The 15,000-nt window shown below is 43.3% G+C and overlaps 2 protein-coding genes across 16 annotated transcripts in view; one reads left to right on the top strand and one right to left on the bottom strand.

Annotated features, from left to right (window-relative positions):
• LOC135116374 (uncharacterized) overlaps positions 1–15,000 on the bottom strand; it is a 136,223-nt gene that overhangs the window by 46,724 nt on the left and 74,499 nt on the right. The window lies entirely within an intron of this gene.
• Positions 4,701–10,118, top strand: LOC135116297 (uncharacterized). Of its 2 annotated transcripts, XM_064033657.1 has the most exons (5): positions 4,701–4,757; positions 5,114–5,327; positions 6,629–6,764; positions 8,179–8,362; positions 9,760–10,118. In XM_064033657.1, the coding sequence occupies exons 2-5, from the start codon at positions 5,123–5,125 to the stop codon at positions 9,970–9,972; spliced, it is 738 nt and encodes a 245-aa protein (XP_063889727.1). In that variant the 5' UTR covers positions 4,701–4,757; positions 5,114–5,122; the 3' UTR covers positions 9,973–10,118. The 2 variants fall into 2 exon arrangements, with proteins under 2 accessions (XP_063889727.1, XP_063889728.1); XM_064033658.1 differs by lacking the exon at positions 4,701–4,757 and having other exon boundaries at positions 5,010–5,327.

Genomic DNA, 15,000 nt, shown 5'->3' on the forward strand with positions numbered 1-15,000 from the left:
GCTTTTAAATATTTGTCTACTTTATTTTTGAATGATTCAATAGTATTGTTGTTCACAATTTCGGCAGGAAGTTTATTCCATATATTTACTATACGATTAAAGAAAAAATGTTTGGCCTCGTGGGAGGAAGAAGAAGAAGAAGAAGAAGAAGAAGAAGAAGAAGAAGAAGAAGAAGAAGAAGAAGAAGAAGAAGAAGAAGAAGAAGAAGAAGAAGAAGAAGAAGAAGAAGAAGAAGAAGAAGAAGAAGAAGAAGAAGAAGAAGAATCAATTGTAGTAGTAGTAGTAGTAGTAGTAGTAGTAGTAGTAGTAGTAGTAGTAGTAGTAGTAGTAGTAGTAGTAGTATAGTAGTAGTGGTGGTGGTGGTGGTGGTGGTGGTGGTGGTGGTGGTGGTGGTGGTGGTGGTGGTGGTGGTAGTGGTAGCAGCAGAAGGAAAAAAAATAAGAACGTAGTAGTAGTAGAAGGAAAGAAATAAAATAAGAAAACTGCAAAAAGCCAGTAGATGTACAAGTGATAGCCCCTGTCTACAAGTGGCAGCCCCTGTCTACAAGTGGCAGTCCGTGTCTACAAGTGGCAGCCCCTGTTTACCCGTGGCAATCCCTGTCTAGCCGTGGCAGTCCGTGTCTACAAGTGGCAGTCCGTGTCTACAAGTAGTAGTCCCTGTCTACCCGTGGCAATCCCTGTCTGCAGGTGGCAGCCCGTGTCTACAAATGGCAGCCCGTCTACCCCTGGCAGTCCGTGTCTACAGGTGGCAGTCCCCGTCTACAAGTGGCAGTCCGTGTTTACAAGTGGCAGCCCCTATCTACAAGTGGCAGTTCCTATCTACCCGTGGCAGTCCGTGTCTACAAGTGGCAGTCCCCGTTTACAAGTGGCAGACTGTGCCCACAAGTGGCAGTCCCTGTTTACAAGTGGCATTCCATGTCTACAAGTTGCAGTTCCTGTCTACCAGTGGCAGTCCATGTCTACAAGTGGCAGTCCATGTCTACAAGTGGCAGTCCGTGTTTACAAGTGGCAGTCCATGTCTACAAGTGGCAGTCCGTGTTTACAAGTGGCAGTCCATGTCTACAAGTGGCAGTCCGTGTTTACAAGCGGCAGTCCATGTCTACAAGTGGCAGTCCATGTCTACAAGTGGCAGTCCATGTCTACAAGTGGCAGTCCATGTCTACAAGTGGCAGTCAATGTCTACAAGTGGCAGTCCATGTCTACAAGTGGCAGTCCCTGTCTACAAGTGGCAGTCCATGTCTACAAGTGGCAGTCCATGTCTACAAGTGGCAGTCCATGTCTACAAGTGGCAGTCCATGTCTACAAGTGGCAGTCCATGTCTACAAGTGGCAGTCCATGTCTACAAGTGGCAGTCCATGTCTACAAGTGGCAGTCCATGTCTACAAGTGGCAGTCCATGTCTACAAGTGGCAGTCCATGTCTACAAGTGGCAGTCCATGTCTACAAGTGGCAGTTCGTGTTTACGAGTGGCAGTCCCTGTTTACAAGTGGCAGTCCGTGTCTACCCGTGGCAGTCTCTGTCTACAAGTGGCAGTCCCTGTCTACCCGTGACAGTCCGTGTCTACAAGTGGCAGTCCCAGTCTACACGTGGCAGTCCCTGTCTATAAATAGCAGTCCCTGTCTACAAGTGGCAGTCCCTGTCTACCCGTGGCAGTCCGTGTCTACCCGTGGCAGTCCGTGTCTACCCGTGGCAGTCACTGTCTACCCGTGGCAGTCTTTGTCTACAAGTGGCAGTCTTTGTCTACAAGTGGCAGTCCGTGTCTACCCGTGGCAGTCACTGTCTACCCGTGGCAGTCACTGTCTACAAGTGGCAGTCTTTGTCTACAAGTGGCAGTCCGTGTCTACCCGTGGCAGTCACTGTCTACCCGTGGCAGTCTTTGTCTACAAGTGGCAGTCCCTGTCTACAAGTGGCAGTCCCTGTCTAGCCGTGGCAGTCCGTGTCTACAAGTGGCAGTCCGTGTCTACAAGTGGCAGTCCGTGTCTACAAGTGGCAGTCCCTGTCTACAAGTGGCAGTCCCTGTCTAGCCGTGGCAGTCCGTGTCTACAGGTGGCAGTCCGTGTCTACAGGTGGCAGTCCGTGTCTACAGGTGGCAGTCCCTGTCTACAAGTGGCAGTCCCTGTCTAGCCGTGGCAGTCCGTGTCTACAGGTGGCAGTCCCTGTCTACAAGTGGCAGTCCCTGTCTAGCCGTGGCAGTCCGTGTCTACAGGTGGCAGTCCCTGTCTACAAGTGGCAGTCCGTGTCTACAAGTGGCAGTCCCTGTCTAGCCGTGGCAGTCCGTGTCTACAGGTGGCAGTCCCTGTCTACAAGTGGCAGTCCGTGTCTACAGGTGGCAGTCCCTGTCTACAAGTGGCAGTCCGTGTCTAGCAGTGTCAAATCCTGTCTACAAGTGGCAGTCCCTGTTTACAAGTGGCAGTCCGTGTCTACAAGTGGCAGTCCCTGTCTACAAGTGGCAGTCCTTGTCTCCCCGTGGTAGTCCGTGTCTACAGGTGGCAGTCCCGGTCTACAAGTGGAAGTCCGTGTCTGGCAGTGGCAGTCCGTGTTTATAAGTGGCAATGGCAATCCCTGTCTGCAAGTGGCAGCCCCTGTCTACAAGTAGCAGTTCCTGTCTACAAGTGGCAGTCCCTGTCTACAAGTGGCAGTCCCTGACTACAAGTGGCAGTCCCTGCCTACAAATGGCAGTCCCTGTCTACCTGTGCCAGTCCTTGTCTACAGGTGGCAGTCCCTGTCTACAAGTGGGAGTCCGTGTTTACAAGTGGCAGCCCCTGTCTACAAGTGGCAGTTCCTATCTACAAGTAGCAGTCCATGTTTACAAGTAGTAGTCCGTTTCTACAAGTGGCAGTCCCTGTCTACAAGTAGCAGTTCTTGTCTACAAGTGGCAGTCCCTGTCTGCAAGTGGCAGTCCCTGTCTACAAGTGGCAGTCCATGTTTACAAGTGGCAATCCCTGTCTATCCGTTGCAGTTCGTCACTACAAGTGGCAGTCCATGTTTACAAGTGGCAGTCCCTGTCTACCCGTGGCAGTCCGTGTCTACAAGTGGCAATCCCTGTCTACAAGAGGTAGTCCATGTCTACAAGTGGCAGTCCGTGTTTACAAGTGGCTGTCCCTGTCTACAAGTGGCAGTTCGTGTCCACCCGTGGCAGTTCCTGTCTACCCGTGGTATTCCGTGTCTAGAAGTGGCAGTCCCTGTCTACCCGTGGCAGTCCGTGTCTATAAGTGGCAGTCCCTGTCTACAAGTGGCAGTCCCTGTCTTCCCGTGGCAGTCCCTGTCTACAAGTGGCAGTCCCTGTCTACAAGTGGCAGTCCATGTCTACCCGTGGCAGTCCCTGTCTACCCGTGGCAGTCCGTGTCTACAGGTGGCAGTCCGTGTCTACAAGTGGCAGTCCCTGTCTACCCGTGGCAGTCCTTGTCTACAAGTGGCAGTTCCTGTCTACAAGTGGCAGTCCCTGTTTACAAGTGGCAGTCCGTGTCTACAAGTGGCAATCCCTGTCTACAAGTGGCAGTTCCTGTCTATAAGTGGCAGCCCCTTTGTACCCATGGTAGTCCGTATCTACAGGTGGCATTCCCTGTCTACAAGTGGAAGTCCATGTGTAGCAGTGGCAGTCCGTGTTTATAAGTGGCAGTCCCTGTCTGCAAGTGGCAGTCCCTGTCTGCAAGTGGCAGTCCCTGTGTACAAGTGGCAGTCAGTGTTTACAAGTGGCAGTCCATGTTTACAAGTGGCAGTCCCTGTCTACAAGTGGCAGTCCCTGTCTACAAGTGGCAGTCCGTGTGTACAGGTGGCAGTCCTTGTCTACAAGTGGAAGTCCCTGTCTACAAGTGGCAGTCCATGTCTACAAGTGGGTGTCTGAGTTTACAAGTGGCTGTCCTTGTCTACGCGTGGTTGTCTCTTTCTGCAATTGGCAGTCCCTGTCTACAAGGTTTAATCAGGTGGGCGGGTAATTCCGCCAGATTGGCCCTCAGGTCAGGTACAAGGAAAATCCCCACTAAAGGCTCATCACGTAGACGGATAATGCCACCTGACTAGGAAAATAAAATTAGGTGAGGTACATGCCGGGATGGCAATACTCTGTACGAACGTCAAATGAGGAAATTTTGTATGTTGTTATAAATAGTGTGTTTTCACTCATGTAAATCAGTCTCTCTGAGGATGGCTATTCAGCCGAAACGTTAGAGATTAAAAGAATCCTAACTCCTCCCTGGGTTTTTATCCCCCTTCCTAAACCCAACTACTTGTCAACATGAACAATTCACAACCCTGCGAAGTCTGTTTATTCGTTTCCAGTAACAGGTCACTTAACTTCAATTACAATATTCTCACGCCGGGCAACGCTCACGGGAGTGGGTGGCTCGTGGGAATACAACACAAAACCCCCGCGCCTGCAATCAGTCTTTATGTACAGTTAGCCAGCTGCATTAATTACTTAATGACGCACTCCAGGATTGATTCCCCCTAAAGTACTGAAATTATGAAGCCAAGATGCCAGATTTTCTCATTTCTTATATTTCTTGGTCATCCGTTGAAATAATGACGTAAAGAATCAATGAGTATTGTTATAAAGTTACCCAAATATACCTGTAGTATCATATACAGATTGGGAAAAGCAGAGTACAGCATAAGGTTTTCTTCTCAAAAGTATGTGGCGTCAGCGTGGTGAACGGTGACAACACAGACGCGATACCACCAACACGCACTGAGACAAAGGCAACTGACAGAGTAGCAGCAGGAGGTGCGACCCCTCCTTGAGTCTGTCAGCCTGTAAAGGTACTTTTTGTAGACTGGTTTTGTTTATTTCTTTGCTTACTTGTTTGTATAGATCATGCATTGTAACTCATCTTCCGAAGTTCCAATATTGATGTGGAACTGATGAAATATGAAAAAGGATATAAAGAAAATAAGAACATTAATAAATAATTAAATCAAATATAATAAATAAATAAAATAAATAAACAAAAGAACATTAGATTAAGATTGATTCGGTGTTGAGCAGTGACAATTGAGGAGGCTGGCAGTGTGTAGTATTGTGACAGCGTGAGGCTCAGCAGCGGGCGGAACACTGCACACTGCCACGACTGGCGGGCGGCCTCTGGAATTATTTGCACTGTGTCATTACTTTATAGGTGTTCAAGATGGCGAAGATTACTGTAATCTGGATGACGGTGTGGGCAAGCTCGTCTTTCGCTGCAACGACACAAGTAGATTTCCTCTCGAGCGCGATGCAGGGAATTTGTGTGACCATGAGCCCCTTGACCACCTACCATATGCACACTGCTTCCAACACTCTCTGCGCCATGCTGTGTGCTCGGAAAGGGGCACCGAAGTTCGCTTTTACCAGTGAGTAGCAAACTAACTTTTCAGAACTTGAGAACATAAGAAAATAAGGAAAGCTGCAAAAATTCATCTGTCTTACGTGTGGCAGTCCCTATATGAAACATACCTACCAATATCTACCTGTTTCTAATCTTTTAAAGTTCTCTAATGACTCAGCACAAACAACCTGATTACTGAGTTTATTTCATTCACCTACCATTCTATTTGAGAATCAGTTCCTTACAATCTTTCTTTTTATCTTTTTTCAAGCTTAAACCAATTTCTTCTTGTTCTATCCTGAGAATTTTGTTTACGTCAGCCTTATCATATCCCCTATATCACTTAAAAACATCTATCAGGCCTCCTCTTAACCTACACATCTCTAAGGAATACAAATTCAAAAACCTTCAGTTCTCTTTCAGAAGGATTACCCCCCATCCCTTGTATCCTTCTAGTCATTTTGCCGTTAGGATCTGATTTCTAGTCTACCCGAGTGCCTAACTTTGTCCTGCATCCTTCCACACCCCACACAACTCAAGGCCACACACACTGCCAACACCAAGGACAAATCCACCACACTACCAACACCAAGGCCACATCCACCACACTACCAACACCAAGGCCACATCCACCACACTGCCAACACCAAGGCCACATCCACCACACTACCAACACCAAGGCCACATCCACCACACTACCAACACCAAGGCCACATCCACCACACTGCCAACACCAAGGCCACATCCACCACACTGCCAACACCAAGGCCACATCCACCACACTGCCAACATCAAGGCCACATCCACCACACACTGCCAACACCAAGGCCACATCCACCACACTGCCAACACCAGGGCCACATCCACTGCACTGCCAACACCAAGACCACACAACGTTTCGCAGTGATCCACACTCGGCATGTCAAATGTGGTCTGTCCTCGTCCAGGCACCGCATCCGCAAAGTTTTCGGCACAAAACCCACAACTCGTTACCAAAGTCAAGTTTTACGGAAGTGTCCCTTAGCACTGGCAATCCATAATTAGTTTCTACATATTTTTATTTATTTTTTTATTTATTTATTCATAACAATATACGTGTTTATTTACATGGAAACTTAAACAAGTATGAGCCAGTAATGGGGTTAACTATCCCAGACAGTCAATCCCAGCTGCTCAAACTCACCTGCCCACAACTGTTGTCGCCAGGCTGTCACGACTACACGTTACCAGGTGTTTGCTCTACCCGACCTGCACACACACACACACACACACACACACACACACACACACACACACACACATGGGTGACTGTCCACTGTGTTCCAGGCGGCAACACGTGTATCCTGTACGGCGAGGGTCGCGTCCTTAACTCGTTCACTCACACCTTCCTCACCCTGCCGCCTCCAGACTCCCTGGAGGACGTGGCTACGGGAAAGAACGCGCGTGGGAGCAGCGTTTATGAGTAAGTTTTCGTGTAAAAATTAAAAGTAAAACAATTTTGAAAACTATAGGAACTACGGCTCCATCTCTTTCTTGATTATCTTTCTCCTAAGTACAACAAACTTAGCGGGAAAAAAAAAACAAAATATTGGGAGAGGAGGTAAGTGCAACTCATTACGGCCTCTTATTATGAACCAAATCAGGAGGCTCCCTGAACTAGGAATTTTCTCCAAACACTAGAGGCACAATCTGAATCTAAACAAATATTACAGTTTCCCAGCCGCGGGGATTGCGCCATCCCTGGACCCCTAGCACGAACACTAACGAAACCTGACAGGACGCCCCCACAGAGGACACTCAAAATACCTATAACATTCGAATAAAACCATAACTTATTTAACACAAAGTCACACTCCATGACGACTGCTACCATGAAAGCAATGCTGACTGGAATGTTGACTGGTGTGCTATTTTTTTTTTTTTTAAGGAAAGCTTTGGCCAAGAGAGAAAAAAGGGCCTACTCTAAATGTCATTTCCCCAAAAATAAACCCTAGAAAGCTTACCCAAAATTAAGAGAAGTGTCTTGAAAAACCTCTCTCTTGAAAGTTGAAGTCACAGGTATGGGAAACAGAAGCAGGCACGGGCTTCCAGGATTTACCAGCAAAAGGGGTCAAAGACTGAGGATACTGATTGACTTTTGCATCAGGGGTGTGGACAGAACAGGGGTGAAAAGGTAGCGAACCTTGTGCAGCAATGACGCGGGTTTCATAATGCACGTGGAAGAGCATACAAGATTCATCTAGTGTCCTGTTATAGTTTTAGAAAAATACTAGCATCATTACTGCTTCAAGCATGAACAAAGAGTGAATCTAAAACACTGTCCCCGGAATAATAATAATAATAAAAAATATTATAGTTTGTTCGGCGAATTACAAAAAAAAAATATTATAGTTTGTTCGGCGAATTACAAAAAAAAATATTATAGTTTGTTCGGCGAATTACAAAGCTGTTATAATGTTCCCCGCACAGACGGAGCTGAAGCTCAGGCACCACGCACGACTCACACGTCTCACAGCAACTATGTAAATCACACTCCAATATAAAAATAAAAATAAAAATAAAAAAATAAAAAAATATGATGGTAATAAGAATAAAAAAATAAATAAAAAATATAAATAAATAAATAAATGAATAAGTAAATAAATAATAATAATAATAATAATAATAATAATAATAATAATAATAATAATAATAATAATAATAATAATAACAACAACAACAACACGCACACTTTACACTGGTAAAAGTAGAAGGATTTATACTTTGTGATAATAGTTGAGATTTTCCAGACTGTCCTATTTCTTATACTTGTGTTTAGAAATCTGTTTAATATACAAAGAATTATATAATTTCTTTTGGAATATAATGTATGCCAGATACAAGTACATTCCGTCCAAGGCTGTGGACATCGAGACGGACGAGACGAAGAATACCATGTACCACTCTCAAAGAGAAAAAAAACCCTGGTGGCTCCTGGACCTTGGCGAGATTCGCACCATTCATGCCGTGGAAATAATCTCTCGCCAGGATTGTTGCCCTGAGAGGCTACACGATGTTGAGGTGAGTGAAGAAGGACCTGACACCTAATGCAAGATCTAACTCCCCTCGTCACTTCTGGCATCTAGCCAAAAACACTTCCAATAACTTTGCTTCTTCTTTCTCTCCTTTATTTCAGCCAGATGGCACCACTGCTATCACATTTATCTCTAAAGCTGAACTCTTCGCTCAAACCTTTGCTAAAAGCTCTACCTCGGACGATTCAGGGCTTGTTCCTCTCTCTTCTCCACCCTCTGACTACTTCATGCTACCTATCAAAATTCTTCCCAATGATGTTTTCCATGCCCTTGCTGATCTAAACCCTCGGAAGGCTTATGGACCAGATGAGGTCCCTCCTATTGTTCTCCGAAACTGCGCCTCCGTGCTTGCATCTTGCCAAGTCAAACTCTTTCAACTTTGAATGTCAACATCTATCTTTACTTATTGCTGGAAGTTTGTCTACATTCAGCTTGTTCCTAAAAAGTGTGACCGTTCTAATCCCTCAAACTACCGTCCTATTGTTTTAATTTCCTGTCTATCTAATTCTGAGATGTCTCCGCCAGTTCTTCTCATCCCACTAGCTGCTCTGTACAAAGGCCTTATCCGTCCATGTATGCATGCAGTATGCCTCACATGTCTGGGGGGCTTCCACTCATACTGCTCTTTCAGACAGGGTGGAATCAAAAGCTTTTCGTTTTATCAGCTCTTCTTCTCTAACTGACTGTCTTCAGCTACTTTCTCTTCGCCGCAATATTGCATCTCTAGCTTTCTTCTACCGCTATTTTCATGCTAACTGCTCTTCTGATCTTGCTAACTGCATGCCTTCCCTCCTCCCGCGGCCTCGCTGCACAAGACTTTCCTTTTTCTCTCATCCCTATTCTGTCCACCTCTCTAATGCAAGAGTTAACCAGTATTCTCAATCATTCATCCTTTTCTCTGATAAACTCTGGAACTCCTTGCCTGTTTCTATATAACCACCACCCTGTGACTTGAATTCCTTTAAGAGGGAGGTTTCAAGACACATCCTTCAAATTCTGACTACCGCTTTGGACCCTGTTTCGGGACCGGCATCTCAGTGGGCTTTTTTTTTTTTTTTTTCTTATTGGATTTTTGTTGCCCCAGGCCGGTGTCCCTCCTACATAATAAAAAAAAAAAAGCATCTTCAATTTTTCATCTCGTTTGTTAATAAAACTTGAGCTCCCTGCCTGCTTGTGTATTTTCTCCTGCATATGACAAACTCTCTCAACAGACAGGAAGGTGTCAAGACACTTCTCATAATTTCGGATAAGCCTTTACACTGTACTCTTAGGGGACTGGCACTATCAGTGGGCCTCTAATTTCAACCTTTTGTGTTGCCCTGACCAGAATCCTATTACATAAAAAAATGTGAGGGTTGTTTCATGTCTCTGTTCTACACACAGATTCGTGTGGGTAACTACTCATCGACAGACTTCTCTCACTATACTCTTTTCTCGACGTATGCTGGTCCTTACTCTGTCGACCAGGGCCGCCTTTCCTGCGTCAAAGCCGATGGTGTCAGCGGCAGGTTCGTTGCCATCCTGAAGGTCAAGCAACCCCCTATCCCAACTCCACTGCAGCTAGTTGACGTTAACGTGCTCGTTCGGAAGTGGTGAGAAAATCTCTGCACAGTCTTTTCTCTTGCCTCCTTAAACATTACGAAGTCATGAGGAAATTTTTGGGCTGAGTCGTTATATCATGCCCCCTTAAACATTTGGAAGTAATGAGGAAATTTCTGACCTGAGTTGTTTCACATGCCTCCTTAAACATCAGGATGTGAGGGTTCTAACCCGAGTCTTCTCTAATGCCCCCTTAAACGTACGTAACGAGGAAAATAAAGAGTTGAGTCGTCTCTCATGCCCCTTTAAACATTAAGAAACCATGAGGTAATTACTGACTGACTTGGTTTTCGCGGCTCCTTAAACATTAGAACATTGGGACATTAGGAAATAATGAGGAAGTTTCTGACCTGACCTGCCTCTCATGGCCTTTAAAGATTCCTGAACTGCGGGTTAGGGTTCAGTGGTGGTAATATAATTCCAATAAGCTTCAGCACTCTCTTCCACTGCGCAGCGCTCTTCCTTCACCTCAAGTCCTTGGTCTGATAGGAATCCTTCACTCACCAGGTTTTGTAGAGATTTTCACTAGAACAGAGGACTTGAGGTTGAGAGAAAACGCTAAAGGGAGTGGAAGGTAAAGCAGCCTCTCACTCCAATACTGACCACGATTACGTAGCCAGGTGTTCAAGTAACGTATATTCAGTAATTGCTTTGTGAAATCATGGAGTCTCTTTCCCTTTATTAACGTGACACTAGTGATGCTTATTACACGTTTTGAAAATATATATTACTAATGATAAGAATGTATACCTGTAGATTTAATGTATTTACCTTTTGTCAACACTAGTCCATGCATTGACTTTATTGTCGTTTTTCTAACACGAGTAATGCAACCTATACATTATATAGCGAGGTCACTCCTACAACAGTCTGAGCGCTTGTGCTTTCATAAATACTATCCTTACAGGAAATGGTTACCAGTTGGGTTATTTAGGATGTTTTTTTTTCCAATTAATGACGTCCAATCCTTGTTAAACTATCCCTAGAATCACCAAAAACATCCTTGAAAACTCTAATATCCTCCACTGGCGTTTGTTTGAGTGACTGTGGTAAGACGCCGAAACGTTTGACACTGTAATCCCGGGATAACTGCACGTGTGAGCTTATAAAGTCATCCCATCAAAGCCTTCTAGTTTTCTTTCCCTGTGTCACTGGACGGTACCTGGATCACCATCAAAGAAGGTTGTGGTAAGGTATAAAATTGCTATTGTACTTTTCTCCAAGGCTTTACTCACCAATAAACTAGAACAGCGGAGGTGATCTGACTCAAGTACAGGACACTAATCAACTTTACACTTTTTACTGCCTTCATAAAACACTATGCTTTACAAGTGAACCATCGTGACTTTAACAACAAAGTACCATCACCACACCAAGTATCAAGCACAGTAATCGCAATGCACAAATAGCACCTTATGCTTTATCACTAACTTTTTACACACCGCCACCTGCTCAGTCCTGAGGAAGTAGTGTGATTCACGTCAACACTTATGCAAGGTAGGTGTAGTATCGGATGGTAATTGTACTTGTTTTCAAGCTTGGTAAAGTTAGATTTTTTATTTATATATTAGTTTCCCATACTCGTTTTCTGTTGTATCTTTAATTGATTTAGGAAGCGATCAATACCAACACTCAAACGTCGCTCTTGTGGCGGCAAATACAATAAAGCTAACAGGATTTTATATATGGACCGAACTCTGCAAGATGAAGAAAGGCAAAGAAATAGAAGTAAGAAGGCCAGGATTTTCACAGAACGACTTAACACACACATATGGACATCTCCCAGCCTACCATTCCATGCCTCTACCTCATACCATCTCTAAAAGCCACCTTTGTTTTTGTGCCCCTCACTTCTTAGCGGGTATCGAGGGTGTGAATGGACGCCTCGTGTTTTTGTGCCTGTGTCTCCCAAGGTTGTCTTTATGCTTGGAATCCCACGACCACTTTTTACAACTCATGTCTGTATACGAGAGAGAGAGAGAGAGAGAGAGAGAGAGAGAGAGAGAGAGAGAGGAAGAGAGAGAGAGAGAGAGAGAGAGAGAGAGAGAGAGAGAGAGAGAGAGAGAGAGAGAGAGAGGTGTGTGTGCGTGTGCGTGCGTGTGTGTGTGTATGTGTGTAAGCTACAGTATGATCAACATTTATTTATCTATTCATCTATCAAACTATCCAACATTCATCCACCTACATATCTATTAGCCTATACATCCACCTAGACTCCATCCACCTGCAAATACTTCATCACAGAAACAGAGGGAAGGCCAATATACAAGTCCCTCATAAACCCAAACCTTCCTCAGCCTACCAGATTGCTCGCGCCAAACAACACAACCACTTTTACTCTCCCTTCACGAAGACAACTTTCCTCCCAGACGACTATTGCAATACCCTCCCTGCATGACTGCCTACCGAGGAGAAAAATAAAAGAATATGCTAAAAAAAAAAAAATAAATAAATAGAAATAACAATGCACAGGAAAATAAATTAAAACAATCTGCCAAACGAACATTAATCTCTCTCTCTCTCTCTCTCTCTCTCTCTCTCTCTCTCTCTCTCTCTCTCTCTCTCTCTCTCTCTCTCTCTCTCTCTCTCTCTCTCTCTCTCACACCATTAGCTACGAACGAAGGGAACTTTCATTTCATATTGTTGACCACCACCACCACCACCACCACTAACCCGCCCCACCACTACCACCACCACCACCACCACTCCCCCTCATAGAAACAAGCTACAAACACTTCCCCGCCCTTCCAGCAGGTTCCTCAAGACTGGTATGGCTTCTAAACACCATCCATCCACTTCCCTTTTGGTCGCTATTCCACTACCTGATATGACTGGCCGATTTTTTTCTCCTTCACCCATTTTTTTATGGCGGTAATGAGACAGAGAAGCGAAAGTAAGAGGGATGCTGCGAGGGTACTAGTAAATGATGGTGGTGGTGGTGGTGGTGGTGGTGGTGGTGGTGAAGACGGGTTGGCAACTGAATAGGGGAGGGTCAGACTAGGTAACGGGAAGTGGGGAGGGAGGGGAAAAGGAAAGGAGGAAAAGGAGGAAAAGTAAACCAGGTAATAAATCACTTAAGAAAGGAAGGAGAGATAAAAAATGGAAAGTAGAAAGGGATTAAAAGAAGAAGAAGAAGAAGAAGAAGAAGAAGAAGAAGAAGAAGAAGAAGAAGAAGAAGAAGAAGAAGAAGAAGAAGAAGAAGAAGAAGAAGAAGAAGAAGAAGAAGAAGAAGAAGAAGAAGAAGAAGAAGAAAGAAGAAAGAAAACAAAACAAAACAAAGCAAAGCAAAACAAAGCAAAACAAAAAAGAAAAGAAAAAGAAAAAGAAAAAAAGAAGAGAAAGGAAGACAAGAAAAAATTAAAAAAAAGAAAAGGAAAGAGACGAGAAAGGGAAATCACGAAAGAATGGACGGAAATTGATGATGGGAAATTCTATACATGAAAAGGGAAAGGCGAATTCTCTGCGAGGAAAAAATGGGAAAGGGAAAGTTGAAGAAGTTATAGCTTGAATAATTGCACTGCTGCTTACACTATTATGACCACAGACACAAGCAGTTGACAAGAATATAACAGTGATTTGATAATATGACAGTAAAGATAGACTGATAAAGAAAATGAGTGTTTACAATGCTGTCAAAAATGTGTGGGAAAGTACCTTGGTATATTAAAATGATAACCTTGCATGCACATCTGAATTCATTGAAAGGTAATAAAAACATAACAGATTTATATGCTACCACTGCATGTACATTTGAATTCACGGAAATGTACATGTATACATATAAAAAAAAAAAAAAAAAAGAAAAGAAACAGTCGGCAAAATTACCTTCAGAAATAAAAATTAAGAGTTTCTTGAAGCCACAATAATATTTAAAGCGAATATCATCTTTTCATCACGACCTCAATTGAATCAAAAGAAAGAGTAACGAAATCTACCTAAAATAAAAACTTAAAACACAAAACTATGAGTTCCTTAAGTATTACAGAACTTTAAATATAAAAACGATCTTAACAACACAATGTGAATCGATAAAAAAAAAAAAAAAAAGAGTAACAATAAAAATATATGAACAAAATCTAACAAGAAAACTGAGACCCCTTTAAAATTTTGAAAACTCTGAATGCAACTACTGTATCAATTATTCAATATCAACTCCGTCAGTTAAGACAGAAAACACTGCAAGGCAAAATGAAGGAGCAAAAAGAAAATTCCTTAAAAATTATCGAACTTTAAATTTAAACCTTAACCTTTCAGTACCACATGCTCAAAAAAATAAATAAATAAATAAATAAATAAAAAATAAAAGAAAGAAGGAAAAGCAGCCATACAAAAATTAAGATATGAAACGAATCCATACCTTTGAAATTGTGGAACCTCTAACCAAATGTGAAAATTTCATTACAGCTTGAATTAATTATGGCACACACACACACACACACACACACACACACACACACACACACACACACAAACACACACACACACACACACTCATATAAATAAATAAATAAATAAATAAAAATAAAATAAAATAAAAAAAAATCAAGATAGAAAGAGAAGATAACGTTAAAGACTACACACAAAAAAAAAACGGGATTCTCGTTGCCCACACGATGACATAGTAAAGAGAATGGGGAGGTCAAACAAAACTCCTCCTGCAACGTCCACAAGAAACACCTTCACAGTAAACACAAACACAAACATTTGGAGACGAAACAGACTTAGTTGAATTTTCACACTTTTCAATTAAATCTTTACTTAAATACGAGTAAATGGGGAAAAAAAATATATATAATGTTAAAATACAAATTAGATTAAATGTTCGCAATTTTTTTTTTTTTTTTTAGTACATTTCTTTAATTATTCAAATGCTCTAACTATAACTATACTTAACTAACAAGCAAACCAACTAATTAACTGACCGCCTGCCTACCTGCCTGCCTAACTGCTTGACTGACTGACAGACTGCCTGCCTGACTGAATGACTGCCTGCTTAACTGCCTGCTTGTTTAACTACCTGCCTGC

This window comes from Scylla paramamosain, chromosome 31 (genome assembly GCF_035594125.1).
Source record: "Scylla paramamosain isolate STU-SP2022 chromosome 31, ASM3559412v1, whole genome shotgun sequence".
NCBI lineage: Eukaryota > Metazoa > Arthropoda > Malacostraca > Decapoda > Portunidae > Scylla > Scylla paramamosain.

Excerpts from the sequence above, each read along its gene's own strand:
- LOC135116297 (XM_064033657.1), top strand. The coding sequence starts at position 5,123 with ATGGCGAAGATTACTGTAATCTGGATGACGGTGTGGGCAAGCTCGTCT. Across the intron at positions 5,328-6,628 it reads ACCGAAGTTCGCTTTTACCA|GCGGCAACACGTGTATCCTG; the intron begins GTGAGTAGCAAA and ends ACTGTGTTCCAG. Across the intron at positions 6,765-8,178 it reads CGTGGGAGCAGCGTTTATGA|ATACAAGTACATTCCGTCCA; the intron begins GTAAGTTTTCGT and ends AATGTATGCCAG.